Raw genomic sequence first — 23442 nt, 5'->3', positions numbered from 1 at the left:
GTGTGTTAGTGGTGTAGTGTACTACCATAGCTGTGTGTTACAGTGGTGTAGTGTACTACCATAGCTGTGTGTTATAGTGGTGTAGTGTACTACCATAGCTGTGTGTTATAGTGGTGTAGTGTACTACCATAGCTGTGTTATAGTGGTGTAGTGTACTACCATAGCTGTGTGTTATAGTGGTGTAGTGTACTACCATAGCTGTGTGTTAGTGGTGTAGTGTACTACCATAGCTGTGTTATAGTGCTGTAGTGTACTACCATAGCTGTGTTATAGTGCTGTAGTGTACTACCATAGCTGTGTTATAGTGGTGTAGTGTACAACCATAGCTGTGTTATAGTGGTGTAGTGTACTACCATAGCTGTGTTATAGTGGTGTAGTGTACTACCATAGCTGTGTTATAGTGGTGTAGTGTACAACCATAGCTGTGTTATAGTGGTGTAGTGTACTACCATAGCTGTGTGTTATAGTGGTGTAGTGTACTACCATAGCTGTGTGTTAGTGGTGTAGTGTACTACCATAGCTGTGTTATAGTGGTGTAGTGTACTACCATAGCTGTGTTATAGTGGTGTAGTGTACTACCATAGCTGTGTGTTATAGTGGTGTAGTGTACTACCATAGCTGTGTGTTAGTGGTGTAGTGTACAACCATAGCTGTGTTATAGTGGTGTAGTGTACTAAAATAGCTGTGTGTCAGTGGTGTAGTGTACTACCATAGCTGTGTGTCAGTGGTGTAGTGTACTACCATATCTGTTTGTCAGTGGTGTAGTGTACTAACATAGCTGTGTGTTATAGTGGTGTAGTGTACTACCATAGCTGTGTGTCAGTGGTGTAGTGTACCACCATAGCTGTGTTATAGTGGTGTAGTGTACTACCATAGCTGTGTGTTAGTGGTGTAGTGTACTACCATAGCTGTGTGTTAGCGGTGTAGTGTACTACCATAGCTGTGTGTTATAGTGGTGTAGTGTACTACCGTAGCTGTGTGTTATAGCTGTGTTATAGTGGTGTAGTGTACTACCATAGCTGTGTGTTATAGTGGTGTAGTGTACTACTATAGCTGTGTGTTATAATGGTGTAGTGTACTACCATAGCTGTGTGTTATAGTGGTGTAGTGTAATACCATAGCTGTGTGTTATAGTGGTGTAGAGTACTACCATAGCTGTGTGTTAGTGGTGTAGTGTACTACCATAGCTGTGTGTTAGAGTGGTGTAGTGTACTACCATAGCTGTGTGTTATAGTGGTGTAGTGTACTACCATAGCTGTGTGTTATAGTGGTGTAGTGTACTACCATAGCTGTGTGTTATAGTGGTGTAGTGTACTACCATAGCTGTGTGTTATAGTGGTGTAGTGTACTACCATAGCTGTGTGTTATAATGGTGTAGTGTACCACCATAGCTGTGTTATAGTGGTGTAGTGTACTACCATAGCTGTGTGTTATAGTGGTGTAGTGTACTACCATAGCTGTGTTATAGTGGTGTAGTGTACTAACATAGCTGTGTGATATAGTGGTGTAGTGTACTACCATAGTTGTGTGTTATAGCTGTGTTATAGTGGTGTAGTGTACTACCATAGCTGTGTGTTAGTGGTGTAGTGTACTACCATAGCTGTGTGTTATAGTGGTGTAGTGTATTACCATAGCTGTGTGTTATAGTGGTGTAGTGTACTACCATAGCTGTGTGTTATAGTGGTGTAGTGTACTACCATAGCTGTGTGTTAGTGGTGTAGTGTACTACCATAGCTGTGTGTCAGTGGTGTAGTGTACCACCATAGCTGTGTTATAGTGGTGTAGTGTACTACCATAGCTGTGTGTTAGTGGTGTAGTGTACTACCATAGCTGTGTGTTAGTGGTGTAGTGTACTACCATAGCTGTGTGTTATAGTGGTGTAGTGTACTACCATAGCTGTGTGTTATAGCTGTGTTATAGTGGTGTAGTGTACTACCATAGCTGTGTGTTATAGTGGTGTAGTGTACTACTATAGCTGTGTGTTATAATGGTGTAGTGTACTACCATAGCTGTGTGTTATAGTGGTGTAGTGTAATACCATAGCTGTGTTATAGTGGTGTACTGTACTACCATAGCTGTGTGTTATAGTGGTGTAGTGTACTACCATAGCTGTGTGTTAGTGGTGTACTGTACTACCATAGCTGTGTGTTAGTGGTGTAGTGTACTACCATAGCTGTGTGTTAGAGTGGTGTAGTGTACTACCATAGCTGTGTGTTATAGTGGTGTAGTGTACTACCATAGCTGTGTGTTATAGTGGTGTAGTGTACTACCATAGCTGTGTGTTATAGTGGTGTAGTGTACTACCATAGCTGTGTGTTAGTGGTGTACTGTACTACCATAGCTGCGTGTTATAGTGGTGTAGAGTACTACCATAGCTGTGTGTTAGTGGTGTAGTGTGCTACCATAGCTTTGTGTTATAGCTGTGTTATAGTGGTGTAGTGTACTACCATAGCTGTGTGTTATAGTGGTGTAGTGTACTACCATAGCTGTGTGTTATAATGGTGAAGTGTACTACCATAGCTGTGTGTTATAGTGGTGTAGTGTACTACCATAGCTGTGTGTTATAGTGGTGTAGTGTACTACCATAGCTGTGTGTTATAGTGGTGTAGTGTACTACCATAGCTCTGTGTTATAGTGGTGTAGTGTACTACCATAGCTGTGTGTTAGTGGTGTACTGTACTACCATAGCTGCGTGTTATAGTGGTGTAGAGTACTACCATAGCTGTGTGTTAGTGGTGTAGTGTACTACAATAGCTGTGTGTTATAGCTGTGTTATAGTGGTATAGTGTACTACCATAGCTGTGTGTTATAGTGGTGTAGTGTACTACCATAGCTGTGTGTTATAATGGTGAAGTGTACTACCATAGCTGTGTGTTATAGTGGTGTAGTGTACTACCATAGCTGTGTGTTATAGTGGTGTAGAGTACCACCATAGCTGTGTGTTAGTGGTGTAGTGTACTACCATAGCTGTGTGTTATAGTGGTGTAGAGTACTACCATAGCTGTGTGTTATAGTGGTGTAGTGTACTACCATAGCTGTGTGTTATAGCTGTGTTATAGTGGTGTAGTGTACTACCATAGCTGTGTGTTATAGTGGTGTAGTGTACTACCATAGCTGTGTGTTATAGTGGTGTAGTGTACCACCATAGCTGTGTGTTATAGTGGTGTAGTGTACTACCATAGCTGTGTGTTAGTGGTGTAGTGTACTACCATAGCTGTGTGTTAGTGGTGTAGTGTACTACCATAGCTGTGTGTTATAGTGGTGTAGTGTACTACCATAGCTGTGTGTTATAGTGGTGTAGTGTACCACCATAGCTGTGTGTTATAGTGGTGTAGTGTACTACCATAGCTGTGTGTTATAGTGGTGTAGTGTACTACCATAGCTGTGTGTTATAGTGGTGTAGTGTACCACCATAGCTGTGTGTTACAGTGGTGTAGTCTACTTCCATAGCTGTGTGTTAGTGGTGTAGTGTACTACCATAGCTGTGTGTTATAGAGGTGTAGAGTATACCCATAGCTGCATGGAGTCAGTTCAAATTCTTTAAGCGTTTGCTTGAGCCTGCCTAGAGTGCCAGATTCATGGGTTTTGCACATTTGGGACTATTCCATGTCCATCAAAATAAGGTAAATAATTGATTAAGACATTGATTCTGGTATGTTATTAAATGACCGTTTGAAGTTTTTCTGTTATTTATCAAAAAAGTTGCTACTGACCTGATAACATAAAAACCACCGGATCACATAATAATAAGATTGATTAATAATAATCAAGTAAAGTGTTACCCAAGTGTGTGTGTGTGACTGTGCATGTGTATATATTTCAATGTGTCCATGTGAGTGCCTATGTATGAGTATTCCTGTATGATGGGCATGAGTTTGTTTGTAATGTGATTGGCAGTAGGTGGTGGTATGCAGTTGTGGAAAAAGTACTCAATTGTCCCGTCCCCCCCGTCCCCTGTGAAAGTTGCGCCCCTGAATGTAATAACCACCGGTTAATGTAATAACTTGTTTCATTTAGAATACAAAGTTATTACGTTTAGCGTTCAACATTTTATGATGTTTACCAGTGTTGGGTTGTAATTTGAAATACTTGCTACACCAGAAGTTCATGTTTATATGTAGGAGAAATGTATATGGTGGGGTCAATGGAAATTGGATAAGAGCCAGGGGCTTGGAATGTTACTAAGTGAGGGAAAAGGCAATCACAAGGTTGCGGTCACTGATAAGGGTGGATAGCTGTGGATTAGTGAGGAATGGTGGCCGAGGTCAGGTCAGGTCACACGAAGAGAGAAGGAACAGTTTATTACCCACATCACTTCATTTCCTGCCTAGCAACAAAGATGTAATGTTTAGAGAAAAGGAGGAGACTCCGCCTAAAGGCGGGGTATAAATATTTGTGCTGGTGGAAACATGTCTTTGTCTTTTCAGATGTTTGACCCAGTGGGTGAATAACCTTAGTTTGAGCTTTAACTAGTTGTCTGTTAGGTTCTAAATAAACAAAGTAAAAACTAACACAGGCAAGTTATTACATTTTCTCTCAACCATCCCCTCATCTCTCTCTCTCTCCGCTCTCATTCATTTCTTCTCTCTCTTTCTGAGCCGAGAGGCAGTTTTAGTGGGAGGTGACGTCCCCTTGGTGTGAGAATCTACGCAAGGCTGGCGATAAGAATATTGACCCAATAAAGAAGTCAGTGTGTAGATTCCTTCCCACCTATTGCCCTGCCTGGGTTATGATAATGGTCCACAGTCAGATCACCTCCCAGGAACATATCTTGATTCCATTAAGCTGCTGTCTGGTAGTAGTCCACCACCCTCCTCCCACCACAACCCCACCTCCCCTGAATTCATGGTTTACCACTCCCACACACCCTGTCAATCACTGTGAGTGTCTCTATGTATGAGTATTCCTGTATGATGGGCATGAGTTTGTTTGTTTTTTAATTGGCAGTAGGTGGTAGTATGGGCATCAAATTGATAAAAACATTGATTTTGATATCTTATATGATTGGTTGAAATTGTTAAATTATTAATAAAAAAAGTTGTTACTCACCGGTTAATGTAATCAGGGGCGAAACTTTGGTTTTAGAAGTCGGGGGGACATAACCTGGGGGGGGGGGGGGGGGGGGGCTGGAGCATCTAAAGCTCATTTCCTGCATTTCTACTAGTGCTGTACCCAAAAACAACAAAAATCTTGGTCGAGTAGTCTTTTCTTTCGACCAATCGATTGGTTGAAAGTTTTAAACCTGTATTTTTCCATATATAGATACACCCTGTGTTAATAAAATGAACTATATGTACTGAACTTAAAATCATTAGGACACACAAATGACTCAAGAGGAAGCCAGAAATCAAGATTGCCTAACCAGAAGAAAAAAACCTGTTCATAACCCCTTTCTCCCGCTGCTGCTGGCCTTTGCAGATTCTGCCGTTAAGCTCCTGTAATAGGCTTCACCAGCGATCAGCAACTTTTTCCATTTGGAGTGCCAATTTATCTTACCATTTCTACCAATCTGAGTTCCAGTTATGATTTCCATATGCATATTTTAGTGGAACAGTTACAATTCATTTAAAACAGCCTTTCTATCTCACAATTATTGTCTGTGGTTAATCTACATTCTATCTAAATGAAAATGATACACATTTAAAAGTAACATTTATTGCCAATGCCAACTATGTCAAAATAGCCTGCATAAAGCCAACATATAAAAACATCGCAGCCTGCAGGCAGAAAATATCCTGATAAAAAGAATTAACTTACAAATGACATTGGCTACGCACGGCCTGTCTGCAACAAACTTTAAAAATTGTATCAACTGGGTCGCCCAGAAACTCTTTGCCTGCAAACTTGAAACATTGTATAAAATATTCTGGGCCCTCAAGAGTTTCTTGCGCCAGTGAGCTTGGGACAAACACAGCTGTAGGCTATGCAAGGGATAAGAAGTAATCAGGTATTTTATGACATTTCCACTGGATCTGAGCATTACATTTTTCCATTTCATGCTGAGTGGTTACCGAAAGGGAGAGAGCTGGAAATATTGTTCAAATACTTCCAAATACATTCATTCTAAAAACCGACTTTATTTACTTGCTGTTTGAGGTAAAGAAAAAATACTTTGAGAAGCTCCAGAGCTCATTAGTGGTGGTGAGTTTAGTCAATCAGAAATACTATCAGACATCCCCAAATGAGAACATTTATAGGCCTACATTTGCACGCAGGCCAGGTAGACTAGTCCTACTTGTATATGCTTTATCAGGTAAAGTTCGCCTCAGCGGTCACAGACTGGTCTTCCCTGGCTGCCTGACGCTTCTGAGACCCCTGTCACCATCTGATCCTGCTCAGATGTGGTATGACAAAGAATTACATTGGTGTATATTTATACATCATATTATCTAAGAATAGAATCAAATGAGACAATATTTGAAATGACCATTATTCCCAGTTCTCAGACTGTAGCCTACCCATCAGCTCAAGGTGGTACTTTGTATCCATTCACTGATTGTTATAATATACAGTCGTGGCCAAAAGTTTTGAGAATGACACAAATATAAATTTTCACAAAGTCTGCTGCCTCAGTTTGTATGATGGCAACTTGCATATACTCCAGAATGTTATGAAGAGTGATCAGATGAATTGCAATTAATTGCAAAGTCCCTCTTTGCCATGCAAATGAACTGAAATTCCCAAAACACATTTCCACTGCATTTCAGCCCTGCCACAAAAGGACCAGCTGACATCATGTCAGTGATTCTCTCGTTAACACAGGTATGTGTTGACGAGGACAAGGCTGGAGCTCACTTTGTCATGCTGATTGAGTTCGAATAACAGACTGGAAGCTTCAAAAGGAGGGTGGTGCTTGGAATCATTGTTCTTCCTCTGTCAACCATGGTTACCTGCAAGGAAACACGTGCTGTCATCATTGCTTTGCACAAAAAGGGCAGGCAAGGATATTGCTGCCATCAAGATTGCACCTAAATCAACCATTTATCGGATCATCAAGAACTTCATGGAGAGCTGTTCAATTGTTGTGAAGAAGGCTTCTCAGCCAAGGGAGTTGCTTCTCAGCCAAGGGGGTGGGCTCACTCACAATTTTGCCTAAGAACACAGCCATGAATAAAGAATGGTACCAACACATCCTCCGAGAGCAACTTCTCCCAACCATCCAGGTACAGTTTGGTGACGAACAATGCCTTTTCCAGCATGACGGAGCACCTTGCCGTAAGGCAAAAGTGATAACTAATTGTTGGTTAAGGGCTTGTAAGTAAGCATTTCACCTGTTGTATTCGGCGCATGTGACAAATACAATTTGAATTGAAGACATGATGAGCATAGTGTTGTGTACTGACTGTAAGGGCTTGTACGTAAGCATTTCACCTGTTGTGTTCGGCGCATGTGACAAATACAATTTGAATTGAAGACACAATGAGCATAGTGTTGTGTACTGACTTTGCACCATGACAGTGAAGCCTGTAGAGCTGTTTATTCCGTGTCCATGTGAAAAGTAGGGAATTACCTTGGAAAACTGACAGATCAATAACGTATCATTGCTATACTATACTGCTTTTACCCCTTTTTCTCCTCAATTTCGTGATATCCAATTGGTAGTTACAGTCTTGTCCCATCGCTGCAACTCCCGTACGGACTTGGGAGAGGCGAAGGTCGAGAGACATGCGTCCTCAGAAGCACGGCCCTGCTAAGCCGCATTGCTTCTTGACACAATGCTCGCTTAACCCGGAAGCCAGCCGCACCAATGGGTCGGAGGAAACACCGTATAACTGCCGACTGAAGTCAGCTTGCAGGCACCCGGCCCGCCACAAGGAGGTGCTAGAGTGCGATGGGACAAGGACATCCCGGCCGGCCAAACCCTCCCCTAACCCGGACGACACTGGGCCAATTGTGCGCCGCCTCATGGGTCTCCGGGTCACAGCCGGCTGTGACACAGCCTGGGATCGAACCCGGGAATTTAGTGACGCCTCAAGCACTGCGATGCTGTGCCTTAGACCGCTGCGCCACTCAGGAGGTCTGCTGTACTGACATTGCGCTGTCAAAAAACGTCAGAATATCGGTCTTCAATTTGTTTGGCCACTGGTTTCATCGTTTGATTCAAGTCTAGTGTGATTGAGGCAAAAATAATACCTAAAGTTAGTGAGTTGGCTAGCTAATGTTAGCCAACGTTTGGATAGCTCTAATGGTGGCTACATCAACTGTCAAAAACTAGCAAAGTTAATTTACTTCTGTTGAAAGGGGACAAAATAAAGGCTACAAAATACTTCCAAACACACAACAGCTGTTAGATACTGCTACCTGACAGAAAGCTAGAGGCTAGAGTTAAACTGGCCGTGGTAGCTAGGAGCTAGCCAACGTTAACCAGCTAGTTAATTTACTTCAAACAGAACTTTAGTCGAGAGGGGACGAAACATTAGCTAACATTACAGTTACACTACTAGCTCAGCACTGGGAATTTTTTTTATTTTTCTGTTAAGTCAAACAGCACTTACCTTGCCAGCTACATCAGTCAAATAAAGAGTGGCCAGCCAGTTCCTGCTCTGCTTACTTTTACAACTCAGAGAAAAAGCACAACACACTGTTTGCATGCTCTGTTCGCATGCTCTGTGGTGCCTGCGCCGTCCTAAAACCAGCCGGCTGAAACCTACAAACAGCCGCATGTTCCTAAATCACACTGTTGCCTCTTTTTGTATCACAGTGCAATGATAAAACTAGGGGGGACAAAAATGTAATGTCCACCCATCCCTAGTGAAAGTTGTGCCCCTGAATGTAATAACCACTGGTTAATGTAATAACTTATTACATTTAGAAGAAAAAGTTAACACGTTTACCGTTCAACATTTTATGTTTGCCGGTGTTGGGTTGTATTTTTATTTTAAGGGGTGGATCAGCGTTAATATTGATTGTGGATAGATTGCGTCCATTAGTGTAATTGTCTGCATCATATCCAATCCCCCATATATTTTAAATATTAAATATTATATTAATAAATATACTGCTCAAGAAAATAAAGGGAACACTAAAATAACACATCCTAGATCTGAATGAATGAAATAATCTTATTAAATACTTGGAGTCACACTCAAAATTAAAGTGGAAAACCACACTACCTGGCTGATCCAACTTTGATGTAATGTCCTTAAAACAAGTCAAAATGAGGCTCAGTAGTGTGTGTGGCCTCCACGTGCCTGTATGACCTCCCTACAATGCCTGGGCATGCTCCTGATGAGGTGGTGGATGGTCTCCTGAGGGATCTCCTCCCAGACCTGGACTAAAGTATCCCCCAACTCCTGGACAGTCTGTGGTGCAACGTGGCGTTGGTGGATGGAGTGAGACATGATGTCCCAGATGTGCTCAATTGGATTCAGGTCTGGGGAACGGGCGGGCCAGTCCATAGCATCAATGCCTTCCTCTTGCAGGAACTGCTGACACACTCCAGCCACATGAGGTCTAGCATTGTCTTGCATTAGGAGGAACCCAGGGCCAACTGCACCAGCATATGGTCTCACAAGGGGTCTGAGGATCTCATCTCGGTACCTAATGGCAGTCAGGCCACCTCTGGCGAGCACATGGAGGGCTGTGCGGCCCCCCCAAAGAAATGCCACCCCACACCATGACTGACCCACCACCAAACCAGTCATGCTGGAGGATGTTGCAGGCAGCAGAACGTTCTCCACGGCGTCTCCAGACTCTGTCACATGTGCTCAGTGTGAACCTGCTTTCATCTGTGAAGAGCACAGGGCGCCAGTGGCGAATTTGCCAATCTTGGTGTTCTCTGGCAAATGCCAAACGTCCTGCACGGTGTTGGGCTGTAAGCACAACCCCCACCTGTGGACGTCGGGCCCTCACACCACCCTCATGGAGTCTGTTTCTGACCGTTTGAGCAGACACTTGCACATTTGTGGCCTGCTGGAGGTCATTTTGCAGGGCTCTGGCAGTGCTCTTCCTGCAAAAGCACCCCCACAACATGATGCTGCCACCCCCGTGCTTCACGGTTGGGATGGTGTTCTTCGACTTGCAAGCGTCCCCTATTTTTCCTCCAAACTTCTGACTTCAACTGTATAACATTCTATTGGTTGCAATAATTTTGTAAAATTATTTAAATTGAAAAATGTGAAGTTGTCACATATGTCGTATGAAGGAGCGGACAAAGGCGCAGCGTGTGTATCATTCCACATTTTATTAAAACTGTGAAACTATTCAAGACATACAAATAAACTAATAAACAAAACAACAAACCGTGACGAAGAGATGCAACATACACTTACTCAAAATAATCTCCCACAAAACCTAGTGGGAAAAACAACAACTTAAATATGATCCCCAATTAGAGACAACGATGACCAGCTGCCTCTAATTGGAGATCATCCCAAAAAAACACAACATAGAAATACAGAAACTAAACAAAACCACCAACATAGAAAAAAGAAACTAGAACCAACATAGAAATAAATAGACTAGACAAAACCCCCTGACCTACTTACTCTATCATAGAAAATAGAAGCTTTCTATGGTCAGGACGTGACAAGTTTTGAATCCGGCGTTGTTTTGCGTGTCAATTCATAAACCATGTGCCATGGAATAGGTACATCGAAAATCTCTTCACTATTTTTGCAATTTATATGGCCCAGCTGTCAATTTTTTGGTCCTTAAATGAAATTGGTATACGTTTTTATTTACCACACCAGAAGTGAATGTTTATATGTAGGAGGAATGTATATTGTGGGGTCAATGGAGGTTGGATAAGAGCCAGGGGCTTGGAATGTTACTAAGTAAGGGTAAAGGCATTCACATGGTTGGGGTCACTGATGAGGGTGGATAGCTGTGGATTAGTGAGGAATGGTGGTCAGGTCACATGAAGAGAGAAGGAACAGTTTATTACCCACATCACTTCATTTCCTGCCTAGCAGCAACAAAGAGAGTAAAAACTAACAGTTGGCACTGCGAGCAGGGTTCACCAAGATTTACTGTCAAACTAGAGTCCGAATCAGTGAAACAGGAGCCGGCACCAGAAACAAGGTAGGCACAGTTCCTACACCTGTTACCACTCATTCTGACATCTTGGGGAGATGAGAATCGTAGGATGAACAATTATAGGATACAGATCTAGAAAAGCCTGAGTTTATTTAGTAGGCCCACTGTCAATACTACCGGTAGGACTAGGCACTGCGGGCACTGTGTGCCTAGGAGGGTTTAGCCCCTTAATAGGTTAGACTAGGCACTGTGGGCACTGCATACCTAGGAGGGTTTAGCCCCTTAATAGGTTAGACTGGAGCACTGCGGGCACTCCATACCTAGGAGGGTTTAGCCCCTTAATAGGCTAGACTGGAGCACTGCGGGCACTGCATACCTAGGAGGGTTTAGCCCCTTAATAGGTTAGACTGGAGCACTGCGGGCACAGCGTGTTCAGGAGGGTTTAGACCCTTAATAGGTTAGACTGGAGCACTGCGGGCACAGCGTGTTCAGGAGGGTTTAGACCCTTAATAGGTTAGACTGGAGCACTGCAGGCACAGCGTGTTCAGGAGGGTTTAGCCCCTTAATAGGTTAGACTGGAGCACTGCGGGCACAGCGTGTTCAGGAGGGTTTAGACCCTTAATAGGTTAGACTGGAGCACTGCGGGCACAGCGTGTTCAGGAGGGTTAGATTAGGGGTTGGAGTCTGTTTAAGTGTCTGTAGTATATATGGTATATGGAGATGTTGGCACATCCATGGACTGGTTCGATAGGTCATAGATAAAACGTTTCCTATAAGTTCTGGAGGAGAGCCACATTCACGGATAGAAAAGCAAGAAGATATTTGAGTGTTGTTTGAACATGATTTGTGTGTGTTAGAAGTAGCAATAAGGAGAGAGGTTTGTTAATGCCCTAGATTATGTGGAAATAGGATGACAACTGTGAAGAAGTTTGGTTACTTGTGTGTCAACAACAGTGATATTTGAGGCGTAACACTGGTATAAGACATCAGGTCACCCATATTCTGCAGTAGTAAATTGGCAGACCTACAGTATTGGTTCTAATACAAGGTATCAAGTGCCGTGACCAATTAATAGGCACATATACCATAACTACTCTCCGGGGAAGTGGGTATCACTACCTTGGCAAATTGTTAATAGAAGGCGTGTATTAGAGCCGTGAGTGAGGAAATCTAAGCACTCTAGACACCGTCGGGAGAGGTGCCAGTATAATAATTATTGAAATGGCAGCCTCGATTCTCCCTGTAAAGGAGGGCTAGAGGAAGAACAGTTTAATAACGCTATAGAGGCGCTGAAAGAGGCGCACAAGCATTCTACCAATTCGGCTCAAATATGGATTTTTTTTCAGCAAACTGGATAAAATTCCCTGCTGACGGAAAATGTCAATTTAATAAAGGATTCAGAGATGCAATTGTGACTTGGCACAATGACATAAAAAGAAAAATCAAAAGCTGAATACACCAGCGTTTTGATGTCAGCATTCTATCAACAAAAAATTTAAACAGATAAAACCAAAATTAGTGGATGTACTCAGCTACAAAAGGACTGGGTATATGAGTACCTTCATAGAATGTGTACGTCTGCTTTGATGGCAGGTTTGAAACCTGTTATCAAAACGGCTTTGTGGGGGTAGTGGACCAATATTTTTGTTGGGATGAAATAGAGCAGAAGGCTTTGAGAGTGGAATCTAATTCTGCTCACTTCTCAGTCGTGCGGTGGGGTTAATACCGCCAGAGTGAAAGCCAGTAACAGTGGTTTCAACGGCCAAGGTAAGACAAAGAAACAGGGAGGGAAATGTAACGAAAAAACATAAAAGCGTAGGGCGACAGATCCCCATTGGAAGAATGAGTGTAGGGTTGTACTGGAGCCTACTGCACCCGCTGCATTTGGAGGGAATGCTGCGATGCACGCATTTGCATCTTTGACAAAAGAACAGCAGCAAACACTCTTGAAAGCAGCGGGGCAGGAAACTCTCACATAGCGGTATATGGCCTCGGTTCGATCGATAGTGGTTCATAGAGATGACAGTTTCTATGTGAAGGAAGACGTAGGAGGCCAAGTCTCACAACTTTCTAATAGATGCCTGCTCTCAAATATCACTGATTCCTTACGATGAGAAATAGGCGAAATTTACGACAGGGAAAAGTTGTACATTCAGCAAGGTTAGGGTTAGGGCGATGTCGAGTGGGAGAGAGGGGGAGCGGAAGTACGTCTTATTCTGAAATAGATTTACATTTTAGGTTCGTCTTATTCTGAAACAGATTTATAGAATTGACGAAAGGGAGGAGGGGTCACGAGAAATTAGATGGAGTTAATATGGTGAGTAATTGTTAGTAGAGTTTTAAAGAAGCAATTCTGTCAAGCGACAGCATTGGGTTTACCAAACCTAAAATGACCTTTTAAACATTTTGTTCATGAACATGAAGGGCATTGTAGTACGGTGGTTACGGAAAATCATGGGGAAAAGAGAGACCAGTTATATACGGGAGTAAATCGTTAGACTCGGTGGCGAGATAAATGTGGCCATGTCTAAGGGTAGTACATGCTAAATAAAGGGTACATAAACATTGGGGTGGATAAAAACAAACCATTAAAGATTGGAGGGAGGACAGTGGCCTTATCATTATCATGTTTTGTTTTTAATTAAAACTTGTGGGTTGTTGATTAAGATGTAGCATAGTAAATACTAACAAAATGTACATTTTCTCTTTCAGGAGAGGATGGGGTGTCATTATTTCGCTCTTTGAAATGTTTCCCAAGTCTCGTGAAATTCAGCAGTTTTATAAAGTATAAAGGTATCTGGATCCGGTTGTCAAGGGTGCTCCCAAATAAGTAAGGCCTGGCCATTGGTTTCTTTGTTTTGCCCTACGTTTTACCACACACACCAGCACGCACACACACAACTCCCAGGTTATGAATATTTGTTAGTGGTGTTAATACCGTGTTTGATTTATTGTGTGGGGTCTTTTTAATTTGGTTGTAAACTGGGTATGCAGAATGGTGGAAATGTTTGAAATGTTTTTAAATGGTTTCTGAAGTACAGGGAAAGAAAAGGGAAATAAAACACTTAATGGTGTTGAATGACCTTTGTCCTGTGTGAGAAAAAAAATTACACTTATGTTTAATACTGTTTAGGCAAATGGTTGTTTTATGCAATAGAAGAGGCTTCTATTTGTACTCTCTCATCTGAGTCTGTGTGAACTGAGAGGAGCCTCTGAAGCTTACCGCTGACAATTGATTTATGAATGATTTGGTGATAAAACCTACAGCATGCATTTCATAGAATGAGTTGGTGTTTGTGTCCTGTAAGGTACCAGGGAGAGATGGCTCGGGGATGGATAATGATGAGAGGAACCTTGTCTTACAGTAGGGGCCAAACTCTGGTTTCTATACAATAAGAACAGTCTTCACAGCAAACTCTATCTGGCTGGGGGATACTCCTTTCTCATATATCAAGTCTCACCTTTTGACCCATTCCACACATCTGCTGTTTGTCATGTAGACTAAGAGGGTGTATCTTTGCAATAAAATATATTTGTACTCTTTCTACGTCAGAGTTCTCGGCCTCACCGGCTGCCTTATTAATACGTTTTGAATAAAGTAATATCCTGACTGGTGATTGACCTTGTCTCTCCTCATTACTGATTAGAATTTTCATACCTGACTTCCTGGTGAGGCCTGATCAACCTCACTAGAAATGATAGAGACATTGGGTGAGATTTAAGTATAATATGAAGAAGTGTATAGCTGTTGTTGTTTGGTTCTTGCTTTTGACTTTGTTTCGATACAAATCTCACCAGATTGGGTCTGCTGTATGGTTGGGATTTCTAGCTCGCTAACTCCCTGACCCGGTAACTCTGCTGTGAGGTTGCCAGTATGACAAGGGAGTATAATCCAATTTGTAAAATGGTTTCAACAGTGTGATGGTATGCTGTTTGACATTTTTGGGGATCTTTTTATTAAGAATATGGTAAGGTAATAATTTGTCATACAGTAAATAGTTGTTTGGATTTGCTGAATCAGACATGCCTTAAACTGTTGTTTTGGTCTGTCCTCTCTTGAATTTATGGCGATAGTGAGTACCGATGGTACCTATATGCATGGAAGGAATAATACGACGAGAACAGTGTGAGCTTCACCCCCCTAACCGGCTGAAGAAATTGTGAAAATGTTGTTTACCACGGCCCTGTCAGGCACCACTTCCACTGAGACCCTGAGACCGAGCCAGCAACCTCTGTACGAGCGGCAAGAGTGCGACAAGAGTCCCGAGACTGCATGTGGAGTGAGCATGGAGAGAGATCACGTTCAAACTCCTCTCATGCTGCTGGTGCACTGGTGGGAAAAATGGACCAGACAGAATGGACTGTTCAGAATAGTGGTGGCGGATCAAGTGAGAGATTTGTGTGCTTGGGAAAATGTGATTATTCCCCAGATATTGAAATTGGGACATTCTCAAGGGCCATTAACTGTGACAGGCATGAGTTACATATGTGTCGATGGGAAGATGTCCAGTTAAGCAATATGAAGAAAATGAAGATACGCCCGAAGATTAGTGCTGGGAAGGGGGTGTGGTCAACTGTGCCCGGAAATTGATTTAGGGTTGCCCTAATCTGTTTATTTGAGGTATTAGGTTAATTTTGGAGGTCTACACACTGGGAAATGTATGATTACTTAAGTAAAAAATGCATTGAGATACCAACCTGTCATTAACATGCCACTCGCAACCTGTAAAAGGGACAAACGGTGGCCGTACATGGTGTCTATATATTCTCCCTGTCTGTAAATGTATATACTAACAGTGTCGGTGTGTGCTAAGTTGAGAATTCAAGTGATTCAATGTAAAGTACTAAGGACTGTCATTCTAAATTTGGGTTGGATAATTTATCAACTTAATTATGATTCGGGAAAGGAGAGAAAGAGAGAGGGAGCTGTGAGGAGAGCACAGAGTGAGGGCAGGGTGCACTGCTCAAATGTATAGTGTCTAGGGAGGGCTTTCCTCCTTTTAAACCTTATCTTTTAGTGTCCTCCAAGAGGGAGGTTATTAGAGAGCCCACTAGATGATAGTTGGGCCAACCATGAGGGGGTACAGGATAGTAGGGGTTTCATTTTACAAGAATCCTAATGTCAAAGCGCATCAATACATATGGATTGCTGGATAATACGGTACAATGAATTGCCTACAAGGCTCAAAGTCTGTCTTGCTTTGACACGTGAGGATGAGGATGAAGGAGACTGGCATGGAGACTAGGCATCCATTGGCATATAACAGAACAGCACGGATGGACAGTTCTTTCCCCAGTCTCATTCACATCAAGGGTGGTGTGAATTTATTAAACGTTTACTTTCCCTCTTCAAGTCAAAATGTTTTCTAGGTGTCGTGGAACATGAGAATGATCATTGTTCCAGACGAGGAGTGTTGGAAATGGACTAATTGACTTGAGAATGTTTAAGTATGTTTATAATTCTATAAGTGGAGTAGCAGTAGTGACTAGCGTGTTATGGTTCGATGGAATGATTAATGTGCAAATATATTTGTGGCCGGAGGCAAGGTATATGCAGGACATGTGTTTGAGACAGAATGTTTGCATAAGGGTGTTAAGTGCAGAGTCTGGCAGGACCGACATCAGTGTACTCTGTGGAGTCCCAAAAACCAATGCATTAACGTTACAGGGAATTGGGAGAGCGGAATGGAATGTGACTGGGGCAGAGATCTGTGTAGCTCATAAATTAAGGAAAGGAAGTTCGCTGTAATAATAGCATCACATCCTGAAGTGTGTAATTAAGAAGCATGTGACTGTCACGTCCTGACCAGTATAGGGGTTATTTGTATTTGTAGGTTGGTCAGGACGTGGCAGAGGGTATTTGTTTATGTGGTTCGGGGGTTATGTGTATTGTAGAGGGGTGTTTTATTTATGTATTCCGGGGTTTTGGTGTATGTTCTGGGTTTTGTATTCTAGGTTTTTTCTAGTTTGTTTATTTCTGTGTGGTCTGTGTGGTTCCCGATCAGGAACAGCTGTACGTCGTTGTTCCTGATTGGGAGTCATATATTAGTTGCTTGTTTCACCTGGGGATTTGTGGGTAGTTGATTTTGCACTGCTAGTATTCAGCCTGTAAAACTGTCGGTTTGTCGTTCTTTGTTTTCCGTGTTCACATTTATTTACTAAATTATAATGATGAGCACGCAACCCGCTGCGCCTTGGTCCTCTCTACCCAACGACACCCGTTACAGAACTACCCACCAAAAATGGACCAAGCAGCGGAGGAGGGACCAACGGATGGACTATCGTGAGACATGGGCAGAACTGACGATAAGCATTTCCAGGGCTATGGAGGAGTTAAGGGAGCCAGAGAGGCAGCCCCAATATTTTTTTTTTGGGGGGGGGCACACGGGTAGTTTGGCTGGGCGAGGATTGAGCCCCAGGCCAAATCCCCGTACCTTTTTGGGCAACATATGACTGGACAGGTCCCGTGCTTTGGGGTGATGGGTGCTGTGGCGAGGCCGGGTATTTTCAGGCCGGTATGCGCAGTACCAGCACCCCGCATATGCCAGGGGAAAGTGGGCATCAGCCAGTAGGGGTGATGCCAGTCCTGCGCTCGAGACCGCCAGTGCGCCTCTACGGTCCAGTGTTTCCCGCTACACGCACTAACCTTGAGGTGCGTGTCTCCAGGCTGGCACGTCCAGTACCAGCACCACGCATCAGGCTTCCAGTGCGTCAGCCCACTCCAACTCGGCCGATTCCTGCTCCCCGCACTAGCCATGAGGTGCGTGTCTCCAGGCTGATACCTCCAGTACCAGCACCACGCATCAGGCTTCCAGTGCGTCAGCTCAGTCCAGAGTATCCGGCAACAGTGTCCAGTCCAGAGTATTCGGCAACAGTGCCCCGTCCAGAGTATCCGACAACAGTACCCGTCATGAGTATCCGGTAAGAGTATTAAGCCCGGAACCGAGTGAGACGGCCTACAGTTCGGAAACCAAGGGAGATGGCCCACTGTGCAGAACCGAGTGAGACGGTCTACAGTTCGGAACCAAAGGAGATGGCCCACTGTGCGGAACGAGTGAGTCTGCCCTGCGACCCGGAACCGAGTGAGTCTGCCTGCGACCCGGAACCGAGTGAGTCTGCCTGCGACCCGGATCAGAATGAGGTTTACAATAACTTTGAATTGTGTGAGTCTGCTTACAGCCCGGAACTGAATGAGTCTGCCTACGACCCGGAACTGAGTGAGTCTGCCTACGGTCCGGAGACAAGAGACTCTGCCTACAGTCTGGAGGACAGTAGGCCAGAACCTAAGCCACCTCCAGTATAGGTGGGTTGGGGAGGGGGGGTGTAGCACAGGTGCCGTCGTTTACGGCAGCCACCCTCCCTTCCCTCCCTTTAGTTAGGGGTTTATTTATTTTTTTTAATTTTGAGGTGCATCCGGGGTATGCACCTTTGGGGGGGTACTGTCACGTCCTGACCAGTATAGGGTTATTTGTATTTGTAGGTTGGTCAGGACGTGGCAGAGGGTATTTGTTTTATGTGGTCGGGGGTTGTGTGTATTGTAGAGGGGTGTTTTATTTATGTATTCCGGGTTTTGGTGTATGTTCTGGGTTTTGTATTCTAGGTTGGTTTTCTAGTTTGTTTATTTCTGTGTGGTCTATGTGGCTCCCGATCAGGAACAGCTGTACGTCGTTGTTCCTGATTGGGAGTCATATATTAGTTGCTTGTTTTCACCTGGGGATTTGTGGGTAGTTGATTTTACACTGCTAGAATTCAGCCTGTAAAACTGTCGGTTTGTCGTTCTTGTTTTCTTGTTTTCCGTGTTCACATTTATTTAATGAATTATAATGATGAGCACGCAACCCGCTGCGCCTTGGTCCTCTCTACCCAACGACACCCGTTACAGTGACTCAGTTTTGTAAGGTTGGATACGCTTCTAACGCCACTGATATCTCCCCCATTCATAACAGCCAGCAAACACTTGAAATATCTTCAAGAAGATTGGGACAGAGTGATGGTAAACGGAAAGTGTCAGAAGGTGGCTGTGTAACAACCACTGGGACCCAAAGTTTACACTGTAATGAGGGTGCTCACAAAGGCGTGGGGTGAACAGGTCGGGACTCAGGTGGTTTATGTCCTGGTGGTTTGTGCTGTAGGTGTCCTGGAGGGCAGGCAGTGTGCACCCGGTGATGCGTTGGGCAGACTGCACCACCCTCTGGAGAGCCTTGCGGGTGGTGCAGTTGCCGTACCAGGCGGTGATACAGCCCGATAGGATGCTCTCAAACTGTGCATCTCTAAATGTTTCTAAGGTAGGGAGAATCTGAAAGATTCAGTCCTAGATCTATCAGTGAACCACAAAGGCAATAGGAGAGCAGGAGGACAGATTCAATGCAATAGCTATTCTCACAGCAGTCGCTGTAACTGCAGGAGTAGTGGTGAAGGATGCTATAGTAACAGCATGCAACTGGACTATAGCCCAAATTAGGAGATGGGGAGCAAAGTGAAAATGGCTTGGGAACACCTCTTGGAACCTGTTGCCGGACGGGGGAAGACTGAGTGAAAGCATGAGAAGGTTTCTTAGGGCCTTCATTTTGTAGAACCCAGCAGAAAATGATCCTGAAGGCATAGAGTAAGGCGAAGAGAGAGTGGGAATTGTCATGTTATCAAACTTTTTTAAATTATGCATAGCTTAGCACATTAATACTTTTTATGTTTTGTGTTTCTTTTTGTTTTCATGTCTTGTGCTATCACTCTCTTAGGAACCAGAAGGAGGAAATGGAAGTCAAAAGCTCCAGCTGAAATGTCATTATCAGTTGTCCAATGAGAGATGGAAATAAGAGTCTGCATAGTTTTATTATAGAACAGAGGCCATAAGTCTTGGAGGATTAAATCTAATAATCAACTGTGAATGTTAATAATGTTTTATTTTTTGTTCATTTATAAGTAATTTCAAAGTTTATGTGATGTTGAACAGTAAGAATTACTATTAAAATAGGAGGGACTGTTGGGTTGTAATTTGAAATACTTGCTACACCAGAAGTTAATGGTTATATGTAGGAGGAATGTATGTGAACCCTTTGGAATTACCTGGACTTCTGCATAAATTGGTCATCAAATTTGATCTGATCTTCATCTAAGTCACAACAATAGACAAACACAGTCTGCTTAAACTAATAATACTCAAACAATTATACGTTTTCATGTCTTACTGAACACACCGTGGAAACATTCACAGTGCAGGGTGGGAAACGTATGTGAACCCTTAACTGGTTGACCCTCCTTGGCAGCAATCACCTCAACCAAACGTTTTCTGTAGTTGCGGATCAGACCTGCACAATGGTCAGGAGGAATTTTGGACCATTACTCTTTACAAAACTGATTCAGTTCAGCAATATTCTTGGGATGTCTGGTTGTGAACTGCTCTCTTGAGGTCATGCCACAGCATCTCAATCGGGTTGAGGTCAGGACTCTGACTGGTCCACTCCAGAAGGTGTATTTTCTTCTGTTGAAGCCATTCTATTGAGTTTCAATTGGCAGATAGATTGCCTAACATTCTCTTGCAAATGTCTTGATAAACATGGGAATTCATTTTTCCGTTGATGATAGCAGGCTGTCCAGGCCTTGAGGCAGCAAAACAGCTCCAAACCATGATGCTCCCTCCACCATACTTTACAGTTGGGATGAGGTTTGGATGTTGGTGTGCTGTGCTGTGCCTTTTTTTCCTCCACACATAGTGTTGTGTTCGTTCCAAACAACTCAACTTTAGTTTCATCTGTCCACAGAATATTTTGCCAGTAGTGCTGTGGAACTTCCAGATGCTCTTTTGCGAACTTCAGATGTGCAGCAATGTTTTTTTGGACAGCAGTGTTTAGTGTTTTACTTATCGTAGACTCGTCAACAGAGATGTTAGCATGTTCCAGAGATTTCTGTAAGTCTTTAGTTGACACTAGGATTCTTCTTAACCTCATTCAGCATTCTGCGCTGTGCTCTTGCAGTCATCTTTGCAGGACAGACACTCCTAGAGAATTTGTCTTACCGTGGACTGATGAACATCAAGGCTTTTAGAGATACTTTGTAACCCTTTCCAGCTTTATGCAAGTCAACAACTCTAAATCTTGGGTCTTCTGAGATCTCTTTTGTTCGAGGCATGGTTCACATCAGGCAATGCATCTTGTGAAAAGCAAACTCAAATTTTGTGAGTGTTTTTTATAGGGCAGGGCAGCTGTAACGAAAATCTCCAATCTCGTCTCAATGATTGTACTCCAGGTTAGCTGACTCCTGACTCCAATTAGCTTTTGGAGAAGTCATTAGCCTAAGGGTTCACATACTTTTTTCTTGCCACTGTATATGGTGGGGTCAATGGAAATTGGATAAGAGCCAGGGGCTTGGAATGTTACTAAGTAAGAGAAAAGGCAATCACAAGGTTGCGGTCACTGATAAGGGTGGATAGCTGTGGATTAGTGAGGAATGGTGGCCGAGGTCAGGTCAGGTCACATGAAGAGAGAAGGAACAGTTTATTACCCACATCACTTAATTTGCTGCCTAGCAACAAAGATGTAATGTTTAGAGAAAAGGACGCGATTCCGCCTAAAGGCGGGGTATAAATATTTGTGCTGGTGGAAACATGTCTTTGTCTTTTCAGATGTTTGACCCCAGTGGGTGAATAACCTTAGTTTGAGCTTTAACTAGTTGTCTGTTAGGTTCTAAATAAACAGAGTAAAAACTAACACAGGCAAGTTATTACATTTTCTCTCAACCATCCCCTCATCTCTCTCTCTCTCCGCTCTCATTCATTTCTTCTCTCTCTTTCAGAGCCGAGAGGCAGTTTTAGTGGGAGGTGGACGTCCCCTTGGTGTGAGAATCTACGCAAGGCTGGCGATAAGAATATTGACCCAATAAAGAAGTCAGTGTGTAGATTCCTTCCCACCTATTGCCCTGCCTGGGTTATGATAATGGTCCACAGTCAGATCACCTCCCAGGAACATATTTTGATTCCATTAAGCTGCTGTCTGGTAGTAGTCCACCACCCTCCTCCCACCAACAACCCCACCTCCCCTGAATTCATGGTTTACCCACTCCCACACACCCTGCCAATCACTAACAACACACACACATGAACACAAGTGCACACACACACACCCATAGCCATGTGTTAGTGGTGTAGTGTACTACCATAGCTATGTGTTATAGTGGTTTGTAGCGTATTACGATAGCTGTGTGTGTTAGTGGTGTAGTGTACTACCATAGCTGTTGTGTTAGTGGTGTAGTGTACCACCATAGCTGTGTTATAGTGGTGTAGTGTACTACCATAGCTGTGTGTTAGTGGTTGTAGGTACTACCGTAGCTGTGTGTTATAGTGTGTAGTGTACTACCATAGCTGTGTGTTAAAGTGGTGTAGTGTACTACCATAGCTGTGTGTTATAGTGGTGCAGTGTACTACCATAGCTGTGTGTTATAGTGGTGTAGTGTACTACCATAGCTGTGTGTTATAGTGGTGTAGTGTACAATTATACCTGCGTGGAGCCAGATCTGAGCCAGAGTCATCCAGGGGTGTAGGGGTCCTTGTTTGGGGGCGGCTCTGCATGGAGGAGGCCACCTCTGACAGGGCCTGTTCCACCCGCGACGCCACCATGGATGTGGCGTGGACTGAGCCTGCACACAGATGCAGATACAGAGAGAGAGAGATACAGAGAGAGGAGATAGAGAGAGAGAGAGAGAGAGAGAGAGAGGAGACAGAGAGGAGAGAGGAGATACAGAGAGAGAGGAGAGATACAGAGGAGAGAGAGAGAGAGGAGAGAGATCAGAGTTGTGAAGTACAGAGAGAGAAGGAGAGAGATCAGAGTTGTGAAGTACAGAGAGAGGGAGAGAGAGGAGAGAGAGATACAGAGAGGAGAGAGAGAGAGAGAGAGAGAGAGAGAGAGAGAGAGATCAGAGAGAGAGAGAGCTACAGAGAGAGAGAGAGATACAGGAGAAGAGATGGAGAGATACAGAGAGAGAGAGAGTCAGAGAGAGAGAGAGATATAGAGAGAGAGAGAGGTCAGAGAGAGAGAGAGATTACAGAGAGAGAGAGAGATTACAGAGGAGAGAGAGAGTCAGAGAGGGAGAAGGGACATGGGAGGAGAGGGGGTCAATAAGGCAGCACCTCCTCATGGTAAAGGATGCAACTGCAGGCTAACGTTTCTCCACCTTTAAGGACATAAGCTGCACAACATTTCACACACAGATGGCTTCATGCCTTGACAAAATGCTTCATATTATATAGGCTATACTTAGTCAGCCTACACTAAGTCAGTACCTATTAACTGTCCTTGCAAAAAAAAATATTATTCATGCAAATCCTTGATTCACATATCCATGTATAGATGTACAAAACCTGGCTGTAGCTGTAGAAACTAGGCTAACTGCTTTACATTTGAGACTGGAGTTGGTTCGTTGGAGATACTATTCGGAGTGGAAACTACTTCCCCCACTCTAAAAAGCAAGACGGCT

At 43.5% G+C, this 23442-nt stretch overlaps 1 protein-coding gene across 1 annotated transcript in view; it reads right to left on the bottom strand.

The window, feature by feature from the left end:
* The window catches only part of LOC115162134 (tetratricopeptide repeat protein 7B-like), a 53924-nt gene extending 31390 nt beyond the window's left edge, over positions 1-22534 (bottom strand). The window contains exon 1 of the mRNA XM_029713148.1: positions 22467-22534. Within this exon, the coding sequence (XP_029569008.1) occupies positions 22467-22497 (31 nt within the window). The 5' untranslated portion in view covers positions 22498-22534. The remainder of the gene's footprint in view (positions 1-22466) is intronic.
* Positions 22535-23442: the final 908 nt, after the last annotated feature.

Source organism: Salmo trutta, chromosome 25 (assembly GCF_901001165.1).
Source record: "Salmo trutta chromosome 25, fSalTru1.1, whole genome shotgun sequence".
Taxonomy (NCBI): Eukaryota; Metazoa; Chordata; class Actinopteri; order Salmoniformes; family Salmonidae; genus Salmo; species Salmo trutta.
This window is presented reverse-complemented; position numbering and strand designations above follow the sequence as displayed.